Source organism: Aedes albopictus, chromosome 3 (assembly GCF_035046485.1).
Source record: "Aedes albopictus strain Foshan chromosome 3, AalbF5, whole genome shotgun sequence".
Taxonomy (NCBI): domain Eukaryota; kingdom Metazoa; phylum Arthropoda; class Insecta; order Diptera; family Culicidae; genus Aedes; species Aedes albopictus.
In genome coordinates, this window is record NC_085138.1 from 308,718,268 (window position 1) to 308,734,377 (window position 16,110).

Sequence of the window (16,110 nt, forward strand, 5' to 3'; positions counted from 1 at the left end):
TCAGTGGGTTGTCCACGCGCACCGCATTAGCTGACCGTAGGAGGCGGGCCAGTGGTTCTCACATTTAGAAGCGAATTTTTTTCCTTACAACACATAGAAATGATCTGAAGAAAACTACTAGATGGAAAGAAAGATATGTGATGGGCATCTTAAGAAACAGTTTCCATACGTTGACAGCTTGATATCTAGAGCAGGCATTGGGCTTGCGAACAAGCTCAACGAGCATGAACCTAAAATGATCGCAGTATTCCGGTTCTGTAAGCAAACTGTTATGCTCAGCGATTACGATGGCTCACTTCTAGAATAAAGCGCAGTTTCGAGTTCGAAAGGAATCGCTCAAGAAACTTCTTGAGTGATTCCTGGCAGAAACTTTCTTCGGTGACTGCCATTTGAACTGTCATTTCTTCGCTACTGCGTACTGCGATCGAAGAAAAACCGGTTTCTTGAGCGATTTAGGCAAGGAATTTCCCATGCATCAAGATAGGCTGAGAAATTCCTTCTGATCTGCAAACAGCGCTTAAACAATGAGCTAGAGCTAACAGCGCTTTTCTACTTGGTCCAGATAGTAAGGCTGGCTTACAAAATCTTTGGGATTTATGAAATTTAGAATATTGAAGTTTGGTTTCTGAAGTTAATTGTAGCCTAGGATTTTAAAGCCTACGCAGGACGAAATTCTGAAGAAACTTCTTTGCAGGAGCTGCAAAGAGTATACTTAAAGAAATTCATGGATGGATTCCTGAATAAATCTGTTGACGAGCTCCTTAAAGCTTTCTCTGAGAAAATTGTGAATGAATCCCTGGATGACCTATACTGAATAATTTCCTGGCTCCTGTATCCCTCTAAAATTATCTAGAAGAATTCCAAAAACAAATCACTGGAGGAATTCATGAAGGAATCCTTCAAGTAATTCAAAAAATCTTCTGTGCTAATCCTGGAAACAATTTTGGGTGAATCCCTGGAAAAGATGATGGACGGATTTCTGAAATTTTTGACCGAACCCCTGAAGAATTTTTTCAAAAGACCCCGAGGGAAATTTCTGAATGAATCTGTACCGGAATTTCTGGGTAATCACTGAAAGAATTCCTCCAGGTATGCCTGTAGTATACCCTGTAAAAATCCCTGGAGAAATCCTTCAGGCAATTATGGAAGGAATCCCTAAAGAAAATTCTGAAGAAATCATTAGCGGAACTTATGGAGGAATTAGTAGAAAAAAATCTGGAGGAATGTTTGGAGGAATTTCTGGAAGAATTCCTATAGGAGCCCCTAAAGGAATTCTTGGAGAAATCCCTGGATAAATTGCTGGAAAAATGCCTGAAGGAATTCCTAGAGTAATCTCTGAAGGAAATCATTGAAGAGCTTCTGGACAAATTCCTTGTTGAATCCCTGGAGAAACTATTGGAGGAATTTCTTCAGTATATCCTGAGGAATTCCTGGAGACATCGATGGAGGAATTTGTGGATTAATCCCTGGAGGAATTTCTGAAGAAATAACAGAATAATTTTCTTGAGGCACCCATGGAGAAATTCCGGGACGGATGCCGGGAGTCAAGCCCGTGCACAAGGGGGGTGGTTTTTTGGGTTAAAGCCCTCCATTACCGATGTTCCATACACTAGGCGCCCCTCCGCTTTTTGTCGAAATTAGGAAAACACCTTCCTTGGCGCCATTTATGTGCATGGGCTTGCCGGGAGCAATCCCTGGATGTATTCCTAGATTAATTCCTGGTGGAACAACTAGAGGAATTATGGGAGAGACCTCTGGAAAAATTCTCGGAACAACCCTTAGACGTATTTCTAGAGAAATCCTTGGATAAATTCCTGGTTGAATCCGTGGACGATTTCCTAAAGGAATACCTGGAGGAATACCTGGAGAAAAGAAACGAATGCCGAGAACGGTAATATCTCTCTAAACAAAAAAAAATACCTGGAGAAATCCCAGGAGGAATTCCAATAGAAATTCTTGGAGGAATTCCAGGAGCAAACCATGAAAGAGAAAATTCTGGGAAAAATTTTGGAAGAATCTCTGGAGGAATCCCTGATGAAATTTTTGTAGGAACCTTAGGAGGAATGCCTGGAGGAACTTCTGGAGAAATCCCTAGAGGAATTCCCAGAAGAGTTTCTGTAGGAATACCGAAGGTAATTTCTGAAGGAATTCCAGGAGGAATTTTGAAGGAATTCCAGGATGAATTTTGAAGGAATTACTGGAGGAATCAATGAAGGTAAACAACTGAAGGAATGCCTGGTGGAATTTCTGGAGGAATCTCTGCAGAAATCCCTGGAGGAAATTCTGGAAGAATTCCCGGAAGAATCCTTGGAATTCCTGAAGGAATTTCCGAAGGAATTCCTGGAGAAGATTTCGAAGGAATTTTCAAAGGAATTCCTGGAGAAGATTTCGAAGGGATTTGCAAAGGAATTCCGGGAGGAATTTCTGAAGGAATTACTTGAGCAAACCTCTAGAGGAATTCCTGTAGGATTCTTTTCATAATTTCTATGAGAAATCCCTGGAAGAATTCCTGAAGATTTCCTTGAAGAATCACTGCAGCACTTTCAGGAGGAATCCTGAGAAGAATCCCTGGAGTATTTTTTGGAGAATTCCCGGGAGGTATCTCTAGATGAATTTCTGGAGGAATTCTTAAAGGAATCTCTGGAGGAATCCCTGCATGATTTTTTTTTAGAGAAATCCATGCAGGAATTCCCAAAGGAATCCTGGGAAAAAAATTCAGTAGAAATTTCTGGAGGAATCCTAGGAAGAATTCCTGAAGAAATACAAGGAGTAATTCCTGAGAGAATTCCAGGTCGAATTTCTGAAGAAATCTCAGGAGGAAATATCAAAGAAATCTCTGAAATTCCTAAAAAGAGTACGTACAGGAACTATTGGAGGAATCCCTGTAGCAGATCCAGAAGGATTCCTCGAGTTCATGAATGACCCCACCAGGAATCTCAGAAGCAATCCCAAGAGGAATTTCTAAGGGAATCTCTAAACAGTTCCAAGAGGAAGTCTTGGATTAATTCCTTGGGTAGTTTCAGAAAGAATTCCAGGAGGAATTCCTGAAGTCATCGCAAGAAGAGTTCTTGTCATATTTAGAATAATCTTTGATGTTGTTCCTGAAAGAATCACAGAAGGAATTCCCGGTGAAACTCTGGAGGAATTCTTGGAGGAATTTCTGAAGAAACCCCATGAGGAATCCCGGAAGCAATGAGGAGTCCGTGGAGAATCTACTGTATAAAAAATCTAAACAAATCCATGTCTGCAGTAATTTCTGAACAAACTGTTGAAAGAATATTTGAATGAATTCCTGAAGATTTTTTGTACAATTTTTTAAGCAATTCCTGGATACATTTTTGAATAATCTCTAGTAAAATTTCCTGTAGAAATTCTTCGAATAACTCCAGATGGAGTTATTGGAGTAATCTCTAGCGGAATTCTGGAAGGAATATATGGAAAAATCCCTGAAGAAATCTCTGAAGGAATATATACATGCAGAAATATATTACAGATCTCTGGAGAAATTCATGAAGGAAACCTCGAAAAATCACTGGCACAATCACTGGAGGAACCTCTAAAGATATCGCCCAGGACAAATCCCTGAAGAAATGTCTGGTAAAATTCTTAGATGATTTCTTAAAGGAATCTGTGGAGAATTGAAAAATTTAAAACAGTCATTTTGATTCCTCAAAACTGCTATGCCGATTCACTTATCGGGCACCCATGCCGCTTAAAAGTCACCTCAAGTCAGAACCCCCTGAACCCCCTCCAGAAAAAAATCCTAGCTATGCCAATGGTCACTTGGTTCCTCTTTCGCAACTGCCTTGCGTAAGGGGTTATGAAGGAAGGAGAAGCCTTACGTATCATGGAGAATCATACAAAAAAAAACATATAAAGGGGCAAAGGATGTCAACAATAGTTTTATGCAATTCAGTATCATAATTTCTTTTTTATATAACTCATATTGATATCATAATGGCCAACTTTTCCAAACTGGTTCATAATCCAACTGAAATGAGTTGCATAATGAAAAATAGTTGCTTAATGTTCATAATGCAACTCATTTGAGTTGCATTATGCATATTATGCAACTGAAATGAGTTGTATAATGAAAAATCATTGCATAAAATTTTGTATGGAACTCGTTGCAAAACTCGATTTTTTCAGCACTCTTCGTATTTATCCAACTCGGCAAGCCTCGTTGGATAAATGTACGACTCGTGCTGAAAAAATCAACTTTTTGCAACTCGTTACATAAATAACTATTATGTAATTGGTGGTCACAAATATGCGGTCGAAAATGTAATGTTGTTTTTCCTCACAAAATCCAGGCTCAGATAGCTTTGGTACAGTTGCGGTGCTCGAAGCTCACTGTATTGACGAGCGTCCAAGTTCAATGAGCCTGAACGATCATGGCCTATCGTTCTGATGAGTATCAAGTTAGTATGAAATTGGGTGAGTTTTGCTCGTGAGCCGATCTTTTTCAATGCCGTGTTAAGAGTGTAGTACTACCTTAGGGCGGAGCGTAGCAGCACCCATTTACGTCAGTATTGGTCATTGTTCATCCAGTTGCCATGAACGTTCAGAATTCTCAAATCTTCTTTAACCGCGTGCAGTCAGCTTGGGAACCCCTGCTAACGATCACTTTGAGTGGGAGTGTGAACGACAGACGATTCTGTTACTCGCGCGCGAATATCGTACATATGTATGTATATACGCAGCTCTTGGAAAAGCGGTATCATTTCTAGCTAGCGCGTGTCTATGGAAAAACGATCGCAAATATTTTGTTTTCGCACACACAACAGGTGCATGTTTACTATATTACACATACTGGACCACCACCAGCAGGACCCACTGGGGAACATTATTTACATGAGTCAGGAAGAACGTATCAATCCCGGCTTGGATGGAACTGTGCCAGAAATGAATCAAATTAAAAGACGGTGTCATGCAGGAATGTAGCGCTCCATCCATGTGTATCCGAAACACGACGTCTACCTACGCGTTATGAAATTAATTAAAGTATTAATCCTAATTAGCCAGAAGCTTGAAAATGACTTTAGTGCAGACATGTATTACGGATATGCGCCACTCTTCGTATCACCACAACACAGTTTTATTATGTGCGAGAACACTGAGTGGTTGATGGAGTGGAGACGCATGGTTGTTATACGGATTTTAGCAGACGTGTGGAAAGAAGATATGATGCTTGCAGCGTTCAGCTCAGGTTGAATCAAAATTTTCATTGTATTTTTATAATACATATATGTTTGTGATGATATCTTCGAAAGAATAAAAACATCTTACATAAACGTCGTCTGCGGACTCTGAATGACTCAGAGTCACCAATAAATGTTTCATTTATATGGACAAGGCTTTTTGCATTCTACGGACGGGTACTTCTAGAATCTAAATGGAAGTTTTCCACAAGGCCGTTAATAGGCTAAAAGTCAATAAATTTCCTATTTTTGTTAAAAAAAAGTTTTATTTTGTAAATCTAAATTTGAATTTATGATCTAATAAATCGTCTTATGACCGTCGTGGAAAATTTCCCTGAACATCAACTAAACTCCCTGACTTTCCCTGACTTTCCAGGTCCAGAAATAAATTCCCTGACTTTCCCTGACTTTCCAGGTTTTTCCAGGTAGTCGACACCCTGTGGAAATTGAATAGGGTTTAATGGGGTGCTTTCCTTGGCGAAAAAGCGTACAAGAAATTGTCATGGTTTAATCATTTACCTGGTTACCACTGAAAAAGTAAAAAAAAAAACAAGTCGCAAAAATTTCGTAGGTAGTACAGCCATAGACCACAATTATGAGGATTGCGTCCTTCCAAAGATTACAAAGATTGGAGACTTCTCTAACTTCTCGGCAAGACTGACGCAATCCTCCAACAGTCGAGAGTTGTCCTGGCCTCGTCCATGCGACTGCTGAGGAATATGAAAGGATGGTTAGTTACACACAAAGAAAGATGTAGAAAGTTCTACGACCTCTCAGGCTTAGGTGTCAAGGGGATATGGGTGTTGTTCTAGGTGTTGTTAGTGGTAGGGTACTCCAAAGGATGCGGTTGGTCAACGTTCAGGTACACCATTATTAGACTGCTCCGAAATAGTTATCTGCTCAATACGTCCTGATTTTCTCGTCATCTTAATGGCATTTATTTGTATTACTTGATTTTTCGGTTGAGAATCTGAAATATTACATAATAGGAATACTCACTAAACAGATTAATTTGCTGCGTAAGCCATTAGCGTGGGGCACAAAAAGGCATTTTACTCCTGTACACTTTTTGAGTTCCATTTTGGCCCCATATCAACTGTGCAAAATTTCAGCTCGATCGGAGAAACTATATTTTAGCGCCAGCCGTTTTAAGTTTTCATACGATTTACTATGGGGAAAATCACTTTTTCAAAGAAAAATCGCCACAGGTTGCCCCTCAACCCCTAAAAATATATCGATGTATGATTTCTGTTGGAAATTTTACGAGGAACAAACCCTCTGAAGACCGCAAAGCAATCTAAGGCATGTGGAAAAAGTTATTGACTGAAAACCGAATGGCATGCCAACGCTGTTTAACATGTAAGGAATAACAATAAATAATAAAATCTCGTCATTTTATCGATCGGGTAAGGCTTAATAACTTTTTTCACGAATGTCGCATCGCTTTGCGGTCTTCGGAGGCCTGCTTCCTGGTGAAGTTATCTACAGAAATCATTCAACGATATATTTTTAGGAATCAATGGGTGACCTCAAGCGATTTTTCTTTGAAGAAATAGATTTTCCCCATAGTAAATCGTATGAAAAACTAAGAATGGCGGGCGCTAAAATATAGTTTCTTCGAACGATATGAAATTTTGCACAGTTGATATGGGACCAAAATGGAACTCAAAAAGTATACAGGAGTTGGAGTTTTTCCATTTTTTATATTTTCCCATATAACCCGTGTACCAGGCTAGTAAGCCATGCTTTTCTGCTTATTTGAAATGTTTCATGATTTTGCGAATGAAATAATCAAAGATTGCCTTGGTGATCACGACGTTTAATCAGTTTAATCAGTTTACGTTGTAGAGTGAATCCCCCTAATATTAACATTGACGTTGAATAAGCTACATATTAGTGATACGTTCGCCACAGTTATATATTTTTATAATATAATTTGTATCATACAATAAATTTACCTGAATCCTGCTGAAATAAAATATTGATTAGCAAAAAATTGAAACAAAAATATTACATAAACATCAAAAAAGTGCATCAAACTTTGATCTTGGAATATTTGTAAACTACTGCCTGATTACTATAGGCAGAAAAATTTCAAGATCAAAATTTGATTTGGTAGATGATCTTACGCCGCAACGCACCATTCTGAGGTGATCTACTCACGTTACGGGAATTGTTTTCCCTGTTAATTAACCATGTGCTCAAAAGGAGATCAGTTGTGACCCATTTTCGAAAAATACATCATAAGACATGCCTCCATAAAAACACAGTTTTGAAAACTTTAACATTAATTTAAAGTCCTTCTGTTGTGTATAAATTTGCAATAGATGTTTTCCTGCCATTCTGTACGAAAAACGGATTTAGTTTTGTGTTTTTCTTAAAGTTACAGGTAAATTAAGAAAAAGGGATCAAGTCTACCCAGTCTCCCCTATAGTTTATGTGACTCCATGGAAAAAAAAATATCCAATGAGCGGTGAATGGATGCATGAGCGGCAATAAGAGCCAAAAGATAACACATTTTATTTTTTATTTTTTTGATTGTTAACATATTTTACGATCGTTTTATATTTTTTCTATAATAACAACATAATTATTGAGTTGTTGACGTAAATTTATGTGCAATATTTGCTAACGTCGATTTTTAATGTCATAAATTTTCAATGTCGAAAATGCCGTTAAATGAGCGGTCAATGGCGACCTCGCGGTATTTATTGTAACGTTTTATTAAAAAATGTACATTGTAGAAATCTCGAACTAAACATAATTGGGTTGTGCTCCAAACAACAAAAAATATCTACCACTTACCTATCACCGAGTAGCCATAGGCAATAAGTGCAAGAAAGTGTTTCTTGTTTGAGATGAATGTGTAGTGGGACAACGTCAAAGAGAACTTCGAGCGCTGCCGTGGGAGTTGAAGAGAACGCTCCAGACATCGCCATTAAGCACATCCTTTGGAGATGGCCGAATTTTGATTGGATCGTTCTTACATCACCCTTTTGCCACCACACAAGACATCGGTAGGCCAATGTTGGTCGAACAACAGTTATATAAATCCATTTGATATACTTAGGTTTTTGGCCTGAAGTTTTACCAAAGGTACGCCTGCATTGCCCGAAGGCCATACAGCGCTTTGGAGCTACTAGATGCTAGGAATGGATCTGCAAATCACCCTTGAGACGTTCACTTTTTATATTTCAGATGTTGGACTTAGGGGCGATTTCTTCACCCTGGCCTAAGCGTTAAGCCAGGTTTAACTGTATGGGTAAGCCTGGCTTACCGGTTAAGCCGAGGTGAAGAAATCGGCCATTATACTATTAATGTCAGATCCCACGTTCGAGCGCCAATAATTTTTCATCCAAATATCTCGAATATTTCAAAAGTGTTCACTCGCGTTTCGATGCACTGATCATTATGTTGATCGTGATGCGTTTTCTTTTATGCAGAGGTACCGTAGCTTGGTGCTTGCTACAAATTAACATACCTACTTCCTCTAAATCTGCCATAGAACATTGTTTTCGTAGTGAATACCAGATAATAGTACACGATAGGCATAGTCAAGCAGTTGAAACATGCGCAATCCGGCCGAAAATGAGCTGCGCCGTATTCACGTGTTCGGCGTGCGCATGCGAAGAAATCTAAATTAGCTTGACAGCAATCCGAGAACCTTTGGAAGTGTACCTTTTTCGATTCTATTAGCTCTCGATTAAATTATCTAATACACAATAAAAGTAAAATTAAGCATGGAAGGGTTTGAGGAAAATTTCCAAGTACTTGAATGTGAACAGCTGGGAAGGTAAGGTCTTGATTTGTGAATCTATTCACACGCTTATGAAGTAAGAAGATGCCAAATTAAGATGTTGTATAAATTACCAAGAATATTTCCCTAATCGGAATCATTTTCAATCCAACTTTTCTAGGTTTGTTGTGGCAAAACGCGACCTTTCTCGTGGGGAGCAGATTCTACTTGAGGAACCGTATGTGACCGGTCCATACTGGGATGCCGATGTCAGTTGTTTGAACTGTTTCAGGGACTCGTGTTCCACTTGCCGGTAGGTGCATTCAAGATTGTTCACTCTATGACCAATAGTGTGCACCAACATGCGGCAAATTTATGTTTTCCAGACAGTGTGGAGTGGTGCCGCTGTGCTACGACTGCACCGATCACGACGAAGCCGAGTGCAGCTTCTACCGCCAGTCCGGTTTGTATAGGCATTTCCTTTACAACCATTTCAATGTGGTGATGCCGGTGCGCTGTTTGATGCTCTACAGAAGCAACCGCGAGCGGTACCATGAGATCATGTCGATGGAGTCCCGGCTGGAAGAGCGTCGGGGAACGGAGATCTGGGACATCCATGAAAAGTTTGTGGTGAAACCGTTGATGGAAAGTGGGATTTTTGCGGAGAAATTTGATGAACTGGAGGTTACTGGTGAACTGATTCAAAGAATCTGTGGACTGTTGGATGCTAATACGTTCGAAATTCGTGGCAATGTGGACAGCCGTGGATCGCAGATGGGGAACTTGGCTCGAGGTCTGTACCCCAAGACGACACTGATGGTGCACAGTTGCATGCCGAACACGTTGCTTTCGGTTGATGGATACTCAAACGTGAGGGTGTTTGCGACCGCTCCGGTGAAGATGGGAGAAATCCTGAATATTAGCTATACTAGAAGCTTGTTTGTAAGGGACTTTCGATACTTAGGGCCGATTTCTTCACCTCGGCTTAACTCGTAAGCCAGGCTTACCCATATAGTTAAACCTGGCTTAACGCCTAAGCCAGGGTGAAGAAATCGGCCCTTATTGAGATACAGCCAGGCTTAATGAGCAAGGTTAAATTACAGGGTACATACGATAGGCAAACCCACCTTCGGAAGGGAAAGTATTTCGTTTGTACTTGTAGACGATGCAAGGATCCAACAGAACTGGGAACGCATTTGAGCTCGATCAGATGCCTTGAATGTGACGATGGACTATGTTCTTTTTACACAACAGAGTAAGTAGGGTAGAAGCTTCAGTTTTGGCCAGTCCGGAGTTTTGGCCATAGTGCGGTATTGAGCCTGTTGCGATCTAAATCGGCGTAAATTTATTTTTTACTAGTAGATCCTAACACAATATGATGATTACAGCTGTGGAAACCACACATTTTGATTAAAAACTGGAAGAAATAAATATATTTCCTTAAAAAATCTGCTCCCATATATCTATTTTGGCCAGGGTGTTTCTAATTTGGCCACTCCCATAAGAAATTGGCCAAAATAGAAACCAAACTTAAGAATATGGCCAAAACTGCGGCAGAGCTTCTATTTTGGCCAGTGCCACTTTTAATACAAAAATCAAGTATTGGCATGATTTCTGCATTTTTCCTTCAAAATATAGATTGAAACCTTTCTTTTGACGCATTGGTTGTTTTCATAGGATTATTGGTTATTTTTATAAAAATGATTTCCCTTAGACTGGCCAAAACCGGTGCCCGCACCCTATAACCTCTATTTATCCTTTTGCAATTCAAAAAGCTTCTTTTGCCTTTTAGCCCAAGATGGGAGTGCAACAAGTGTCACAAATTACTCAAAAGAGAGTATGTTAACGAGGTACTATGTGCCGCCCGTGATGACATTATGGCATGTCGTAAGTATCAATGAATTTCGTGTACCATTACAGAATGCTATGAACATTGGTTCAAAGATTAGATTTACGAAGAAATTAGAGACGAATGCCCTAGAAAGGTAGTCACATAATCGGATTTAATTGTATACCTAAATCCGCATGCGCTTTTTCACGTGCAAGCTACCATGCGTCTCCATGCCTTCGAATAGAACTGACCTAAACATACCCCTCATCTCCCTTATCACAGCACCAGAGATTCGTGATCTTGAACGAGTAATCGCCAAGCACTCGAAAGTCCTGAACCCATACCACTCGCTCGTGATAGAGGCCAAGCAAACGCTACTGGGTGAACTGAAATCAATCTGCATGTCAACCGATGCGATGGCCGTACCGAAACCGGTTCTCCGCCGTAAATTCGAACTTTGCGAAGAAATCCTACCGATACTGCGCACTCTTGAACCGGGACTGTCCCGCCTGGTTGGAATCGCCACGTACGAATATCATGCTGCACTGGTCGATCTGTCCCGGAGGAATTTCGACACCACGGAAATCAGGTCACATGAGTTGTTGGTAAGAGTTTTGGCAGCATAAGACAAATCGACAAAAATAATGTTGATTTCGATCATTCATAGGACAACCTCATCAAAGCGGAGGGTGAACTGAAGCAGGCGATCAACATGCTGCTGTTCGAGCACAGTAGTACACCGGAAGGTCAGCTGGTCAAACGGGCAATGCGGGAGCTGAAAGAATTGCGCGCAGAAATTGCGGTAGTCCGAGCGATGATCGAAGACGAGAATCTTGAATCGCAGAGTAGTCGCAACCAGCGGAACAGCAATTCAAGCAATAATAACTATCGGATTAAGTTTGGTAAGCGTCGGTAAGCTCTGTGATGCCTAATAAATAACATTTTACGATATATCGTTTTTATTGACAGAATGAATCTCTTAGAAATACACCTTTGTAAATATAGGTAACTGAGTTTCAAGAGTTTTTATCTTTTCACCGAACATGCCATAAACGCTGTTGTTGACCAATATTGTATTTATGTATTAGGGCGAAACATCAAGAAATCCCATTGCAATTTTGCATACAAACTTTAGAGGCACAAATCTGACGAACGAAGCATCGAATCAACCCGTACTTGTTTATCCAGGTTTATCCTGGCTTTGCTCACTTGCAAAAAGAGGCAGCTTTTCCTAATCGAGCGCATTTGTTTACGAATTTTTAAGATTGGTGCTCTTGAAAACGTGAGTAGGTGTCCAGGTCAGCCATTGTGGCAACCACATTTGTATTCTCTGGTGTTTCTCCTTACGACAAACCAATCATATAGGGAAGTGGAACCAATTCGGCAGGGCTCCTATTTTGGGTACTTTTCTGCTATAACTCAGCCAATTTTGGGCCAATTGACACAATTTTTGGAACGCGGTGAGATACGTAGAGTATCTAACCGTGTACAAAATTTCAAGTCAGTAGGTTTCAAATTGACTGAATTAAAGCGAAAAGTACCCAAAATACCGGCCACTGCCCCAGTGGCTCGCTACCCTATTAGGACAGTGTCATGGCAGCTGCCTATAGCACTTGAATAACCTAAAAAGCGGTTTGATCAAGATTTTGCTGTTGTTAGTTAGTGGTAAGTTATTCTCTTGTATGAAGGGCCAAAGACGGTTTTACGGACCCGCAAGCAGAGACACGTGCACGAAACCCGCATCAGGGGAAAGCATTTCCTTCCTGAAGAAAGTTCTCACGAACAACTGCAAAATCAAGCCCTCGATTGACAGAATACTCCCAATAATATCCCAATAGATGGGATCGAAGAGCCCGCCCTCAATCCACGAAATGTTAGCAACAAAAAAGGAGGGGGTAGTCCCCCCAACTAATAATCACTCATTTTACAAGCACCTTTACGATGGATTAATTCAGTATGATGCTGAATAACATTTGAATAATTTTCAGGCACAACCTTTGTACGGGTTTTGATCACACAAATTTTGAGAAACTATAAAGCATAGTGTTGTGTACCAACTGAACTGTTTGTTGTTGAACCGTTTTACAACCCAAGCAACACAACTAGTATTATAATAGTTTAAAATTCACGATTCATACTTAGTCGGCTGTTTATTTCCTGCATTTTTTACTTAATAACGAACACTTATATAAGCAAAACAGCGCAAAAAATGGCGGCTTATAAAACATCTTACAGGTTATTTAAGATGTATACAAATACACCTATATTACTCCAAATGTACGATCAAAGCAGCTTTCAAATATTGATAAGTTTAAACCGAGTAATTTGTCAATTATAAAACTTGCACATAACACATATAACACAAGGTTGAAAATGAGTGATTTCTAAGTGATATAGATATGTGAAAAACTTTTATAGTGCGTATTATTGACATCTTCGTAATAAAGCTATTTGAAAGTAATATAACTTGAAGAATACACATATATTACCAGTCCGGCAAGAGACCCGAATGTATTCAAAGCGTGACAACTTCCAGAAAAAAAATCACTAAAAAATAAAGAATTATTATTTTTTTTTCTGGACAAATGCAGTTAGCTTCTTCAACATGAAAACTAATTTTCAAGAAATGGAGCCGATGATTGCTTAATATTTGGATAACAAATTATCAAATGGAACATATTCAGTGATGTTATCACTGATTCACTTGCGCTTCAAGATCTATGGTGAAACTTATAATTTCAGTCATTCATAATTTATGCGCCGTTGATTTGAAGTAAAAAATGTAGCATATTCCTGCCATTTGATACTGTTTCGTTGATTTTTTCTCAGTTCGCACGGAAAATGTAATATGGCGGATTGTCTATGAGGATTACAGTGCTGTTCAAAATATTGTTGTGATAGATGTCGTTATATGAAAAGCATTCCTTTATACCAACAGGGATAAACCCCCTGTTAAGAACGTCTATGTTACCAACACAAATGCACACAGCGCGTGTACCTCGATCATCAGCGCGATGACTGATCAGTCCTACCGTGACGTCGTGGCTTGATAGATCACCTACGTTATCACAGAGCGTGGCGACGAGGAAAAACACAGAAAAACTGGTGAAAAACGGCGGAAAATAAATCGGAGCGTGGTGAAATTGCCTGCGAACAACCGAAGGTGCGTTGGTGTTACCGAAAAATATGAATTAAGAAAATAAAACGGTATGGGCATAATGGGGAAATGAAATCAGAGAAAAAGTGAGAAAAAGGACGCCATGTTAGAGAGCAGCAGTTGTGGCATCGGTTGAACAGTGAAAATAATGCAAGCTGATACTGGTTATGCTTTTGAGTGCGGGAATACTGATGCCGGTTATTGTTTTGCGTGGAAGAGAAGTGAAGTTTTTGCGGGATTGGAAATAAAATTAAGAATGAAAAATTTGGTGACGCGCAAGGGTAAAAAAAAAATGTGGGCGCCATTTTGTTTTCAGCAAAATTTATCGGGAATTAAAGTATAAGTGAGAGAGGAAAAAAAAAAGGAAAGAGCGATGTATTAGTGACAACGGCTTGATGATATAAGAGAAGCGAAAGCTGTTTGGAAGAGCGGGGTGTGTGAAAATCAAATGATATTGCTGCGGATAGTGTGGCAGGGGGAATACCAATACGGAAAGAAAAATTCCCGTTGGCGTAAAAGTGTATTAGTGTCGCAAGGGTAAAATGTTTGAATGTGAAGATTATGGCAGCTGCATATATGAATATTAGTATCTTGTATGAAGTGGGGTTATGATCGTTGTGAAACAGTGATCCGAATAAACGGATGAAAATCTACAGATACACGATACATGAAGACGAAGAAGAACCGATTGAATTACGGTTGTATGGTTAAAATGATGAATGGTTTCAGTGTTGCCGATTCAATTACGGCCAAAAATTAAAAAAAAATGTTTGAGCTGCCGATTCAAATTACAACCAGATGGAGAAAAATGTTGCCAATTAAATTATGGCAGTTGATTGAAAATGCTGATTCATTGGAGATTGCCGATTTAATTACGGCGTGTGTTAAAAACAGTGCATGCAAGATGATATCTAGAGAAGAAATTTATATAAAAAAAAATCGTTGAAAAAAAGAAATGTGTTTTTTCATTTGTTTCATTTCATGTGGGAAAAAAATGGTCTACAAACAGCAGTACTACAATGATGATAGATCCGGAGAATGTCAGCGTTACCGATGGTATTATACATCAAAATGTGCAGTTTTTCAGTCCGGCATCGTATAACCTGCCGCATTTTAAATACAAACACCTGCAGGCATCGGAGGTTAGAAATGCGTGGAATCAATGGATCAGATGGTTCGAAAGTGTTATGGATGCAGCAAATGTACTGGATGGAGCCAGAGATGGAATCCTCCTCAGAGCAAAACAAGAGAACAAAAAATCTGCACCACGCTCCCGCATCCAATGCCAGAGCGGCTTCTCTTGGTTTCTTTCACCTTCCTGATTGCAGCTTGTGACACCAAAACATGTGGGGATTTGTTTTCACAAAAAAGTGCGTTTGCTCAAAATTGAGGCACTTTGTGCACCGGGAGTTAACATAAATATGCATTTGTTCATAAATCAATAATTAACAAGCGTACAAGTATTTATGTATGCAATTGTGTCATGCAATGCGAACGGAACGATCATACCGCGCAAAACGCCGGTGAAATTGTCGAACAACTTTGCGGGAGCCTCAAAAATGATGCACAAAAATGTTTCTCTTTGTGCTGATTTTTGTGGTTCGAAGTTTCTCTTTGTTTTCGCATGCTTCCTCCTTGCGCTTCGCTCCCGCACAAACGATAGCGGTGGGAGCAAGGGGACGACAACCTATTTTTTCACTATGGAGTTTGACAGGTTGGATTGTGCCTCCTTACGTGGAGCATAAATTTATGCTCCAGCCAAAATATTCACCAACACAGTCGTGAAATTTAGATGTTTACCTTTTTACGAGGGATATCGGTGCAAAACGCTTACATCACATTAGATCTCATTAAAGTGTTGGTCATGAAAAAGCGGCATTAATTGATAATTTTCAATTTCAGAGTGTCGATGTTTAAATAAAGTTCCTACAGAGAATAGGAAGTGCTTGTGAAAAGACACACAACACGTCTTTTCGCAAACTTTGTTCGCCAAAGTGCGTTTTTCCTTGTTTTCTCCCGCTGCTGCATTGAGTGAATGTTGGTATTAGTGAGCACTGGTTGCGCATGATAAGCGGCAACAAAATCAGATCATCGTAGCATCCCCGTGGGTGGGAGCGTACTGGGATAAAGAGAACAAAAACATGCATTTGAGGCACATTGCGGGAGCAAATGACAAGCCTGGATG

The 16,110-nt window shown here is 39.7% G+C and overlaps 1 protein-coding gene across 2 annotated transcripts; it reads left to right on the top strand.

The window, feature by feature from the left end:
• The first annotated feature begins 8,750 nt into the window (after positions 1 to 8,750).
• On the top strand, positions 8,751 to 11,781 carry LOC109431059 (SET domain-containing protein SmydA-8). 2 transcript variants are annotated; one of them, XM_029865651.2, is made up of 7 exons: positions 8,751 to 8,994; positions 9,119 to 9,250; positions 9,324 to 9,879; positions 10,041 to 10,192; positions 10,730 to 10,824; positions 11,051 to 11,373; positions 11,436 to 11,781. In XM_029865651.2, the coding sequence occupies exons 1-7, from the start codon at positions 8,942 to 8,944 to the stop codon at positions 11,682 to 11,684; spliced, it is 1,560 nt and encodes a 519-aa protein (XP_029721511.1). In that variant the 5' UTR covers positions 8,751 to 8,941; the 3' UTR covers positions 11,685 to 11,781. The 2 variants fall into 2 exon arrangements, with proteins under 2 accessions (XP_029721511.1, XP_029721512.1); XM_029865652.2 differs by lacking the exon at positions 8,751 to 8,994 and having other exon boundaries at positions 9,129 to 9,250; positions 9,328 to 9,879.
• Positions 11,782 to 16,110: the final 4,329 nt, after the last annotated feature.

Coding starts and splice junctions, on each gene's coding strand:
- LOC109431059 (XM_029865651.2), top strand. CDS start 8,942: ATGGAAGGGTTTGAGGAAAATTTCCAAGTACTTGAATGTGAACAGCTG. Junction 8,995..9,118: donor GAATGTGAACAGCTGGGAAG/GTAAGGTCTTGA, acceptor CAACTTTTCTAG/GTTTGTTGTGGCAAAACGCG. Junction 10,825..11,050: donor TGATGACATTATGGCATGTC/GTAAGTATCAAT, acceptor CCCTTATCACAG/CACCAGAGATTCGTGATCTT.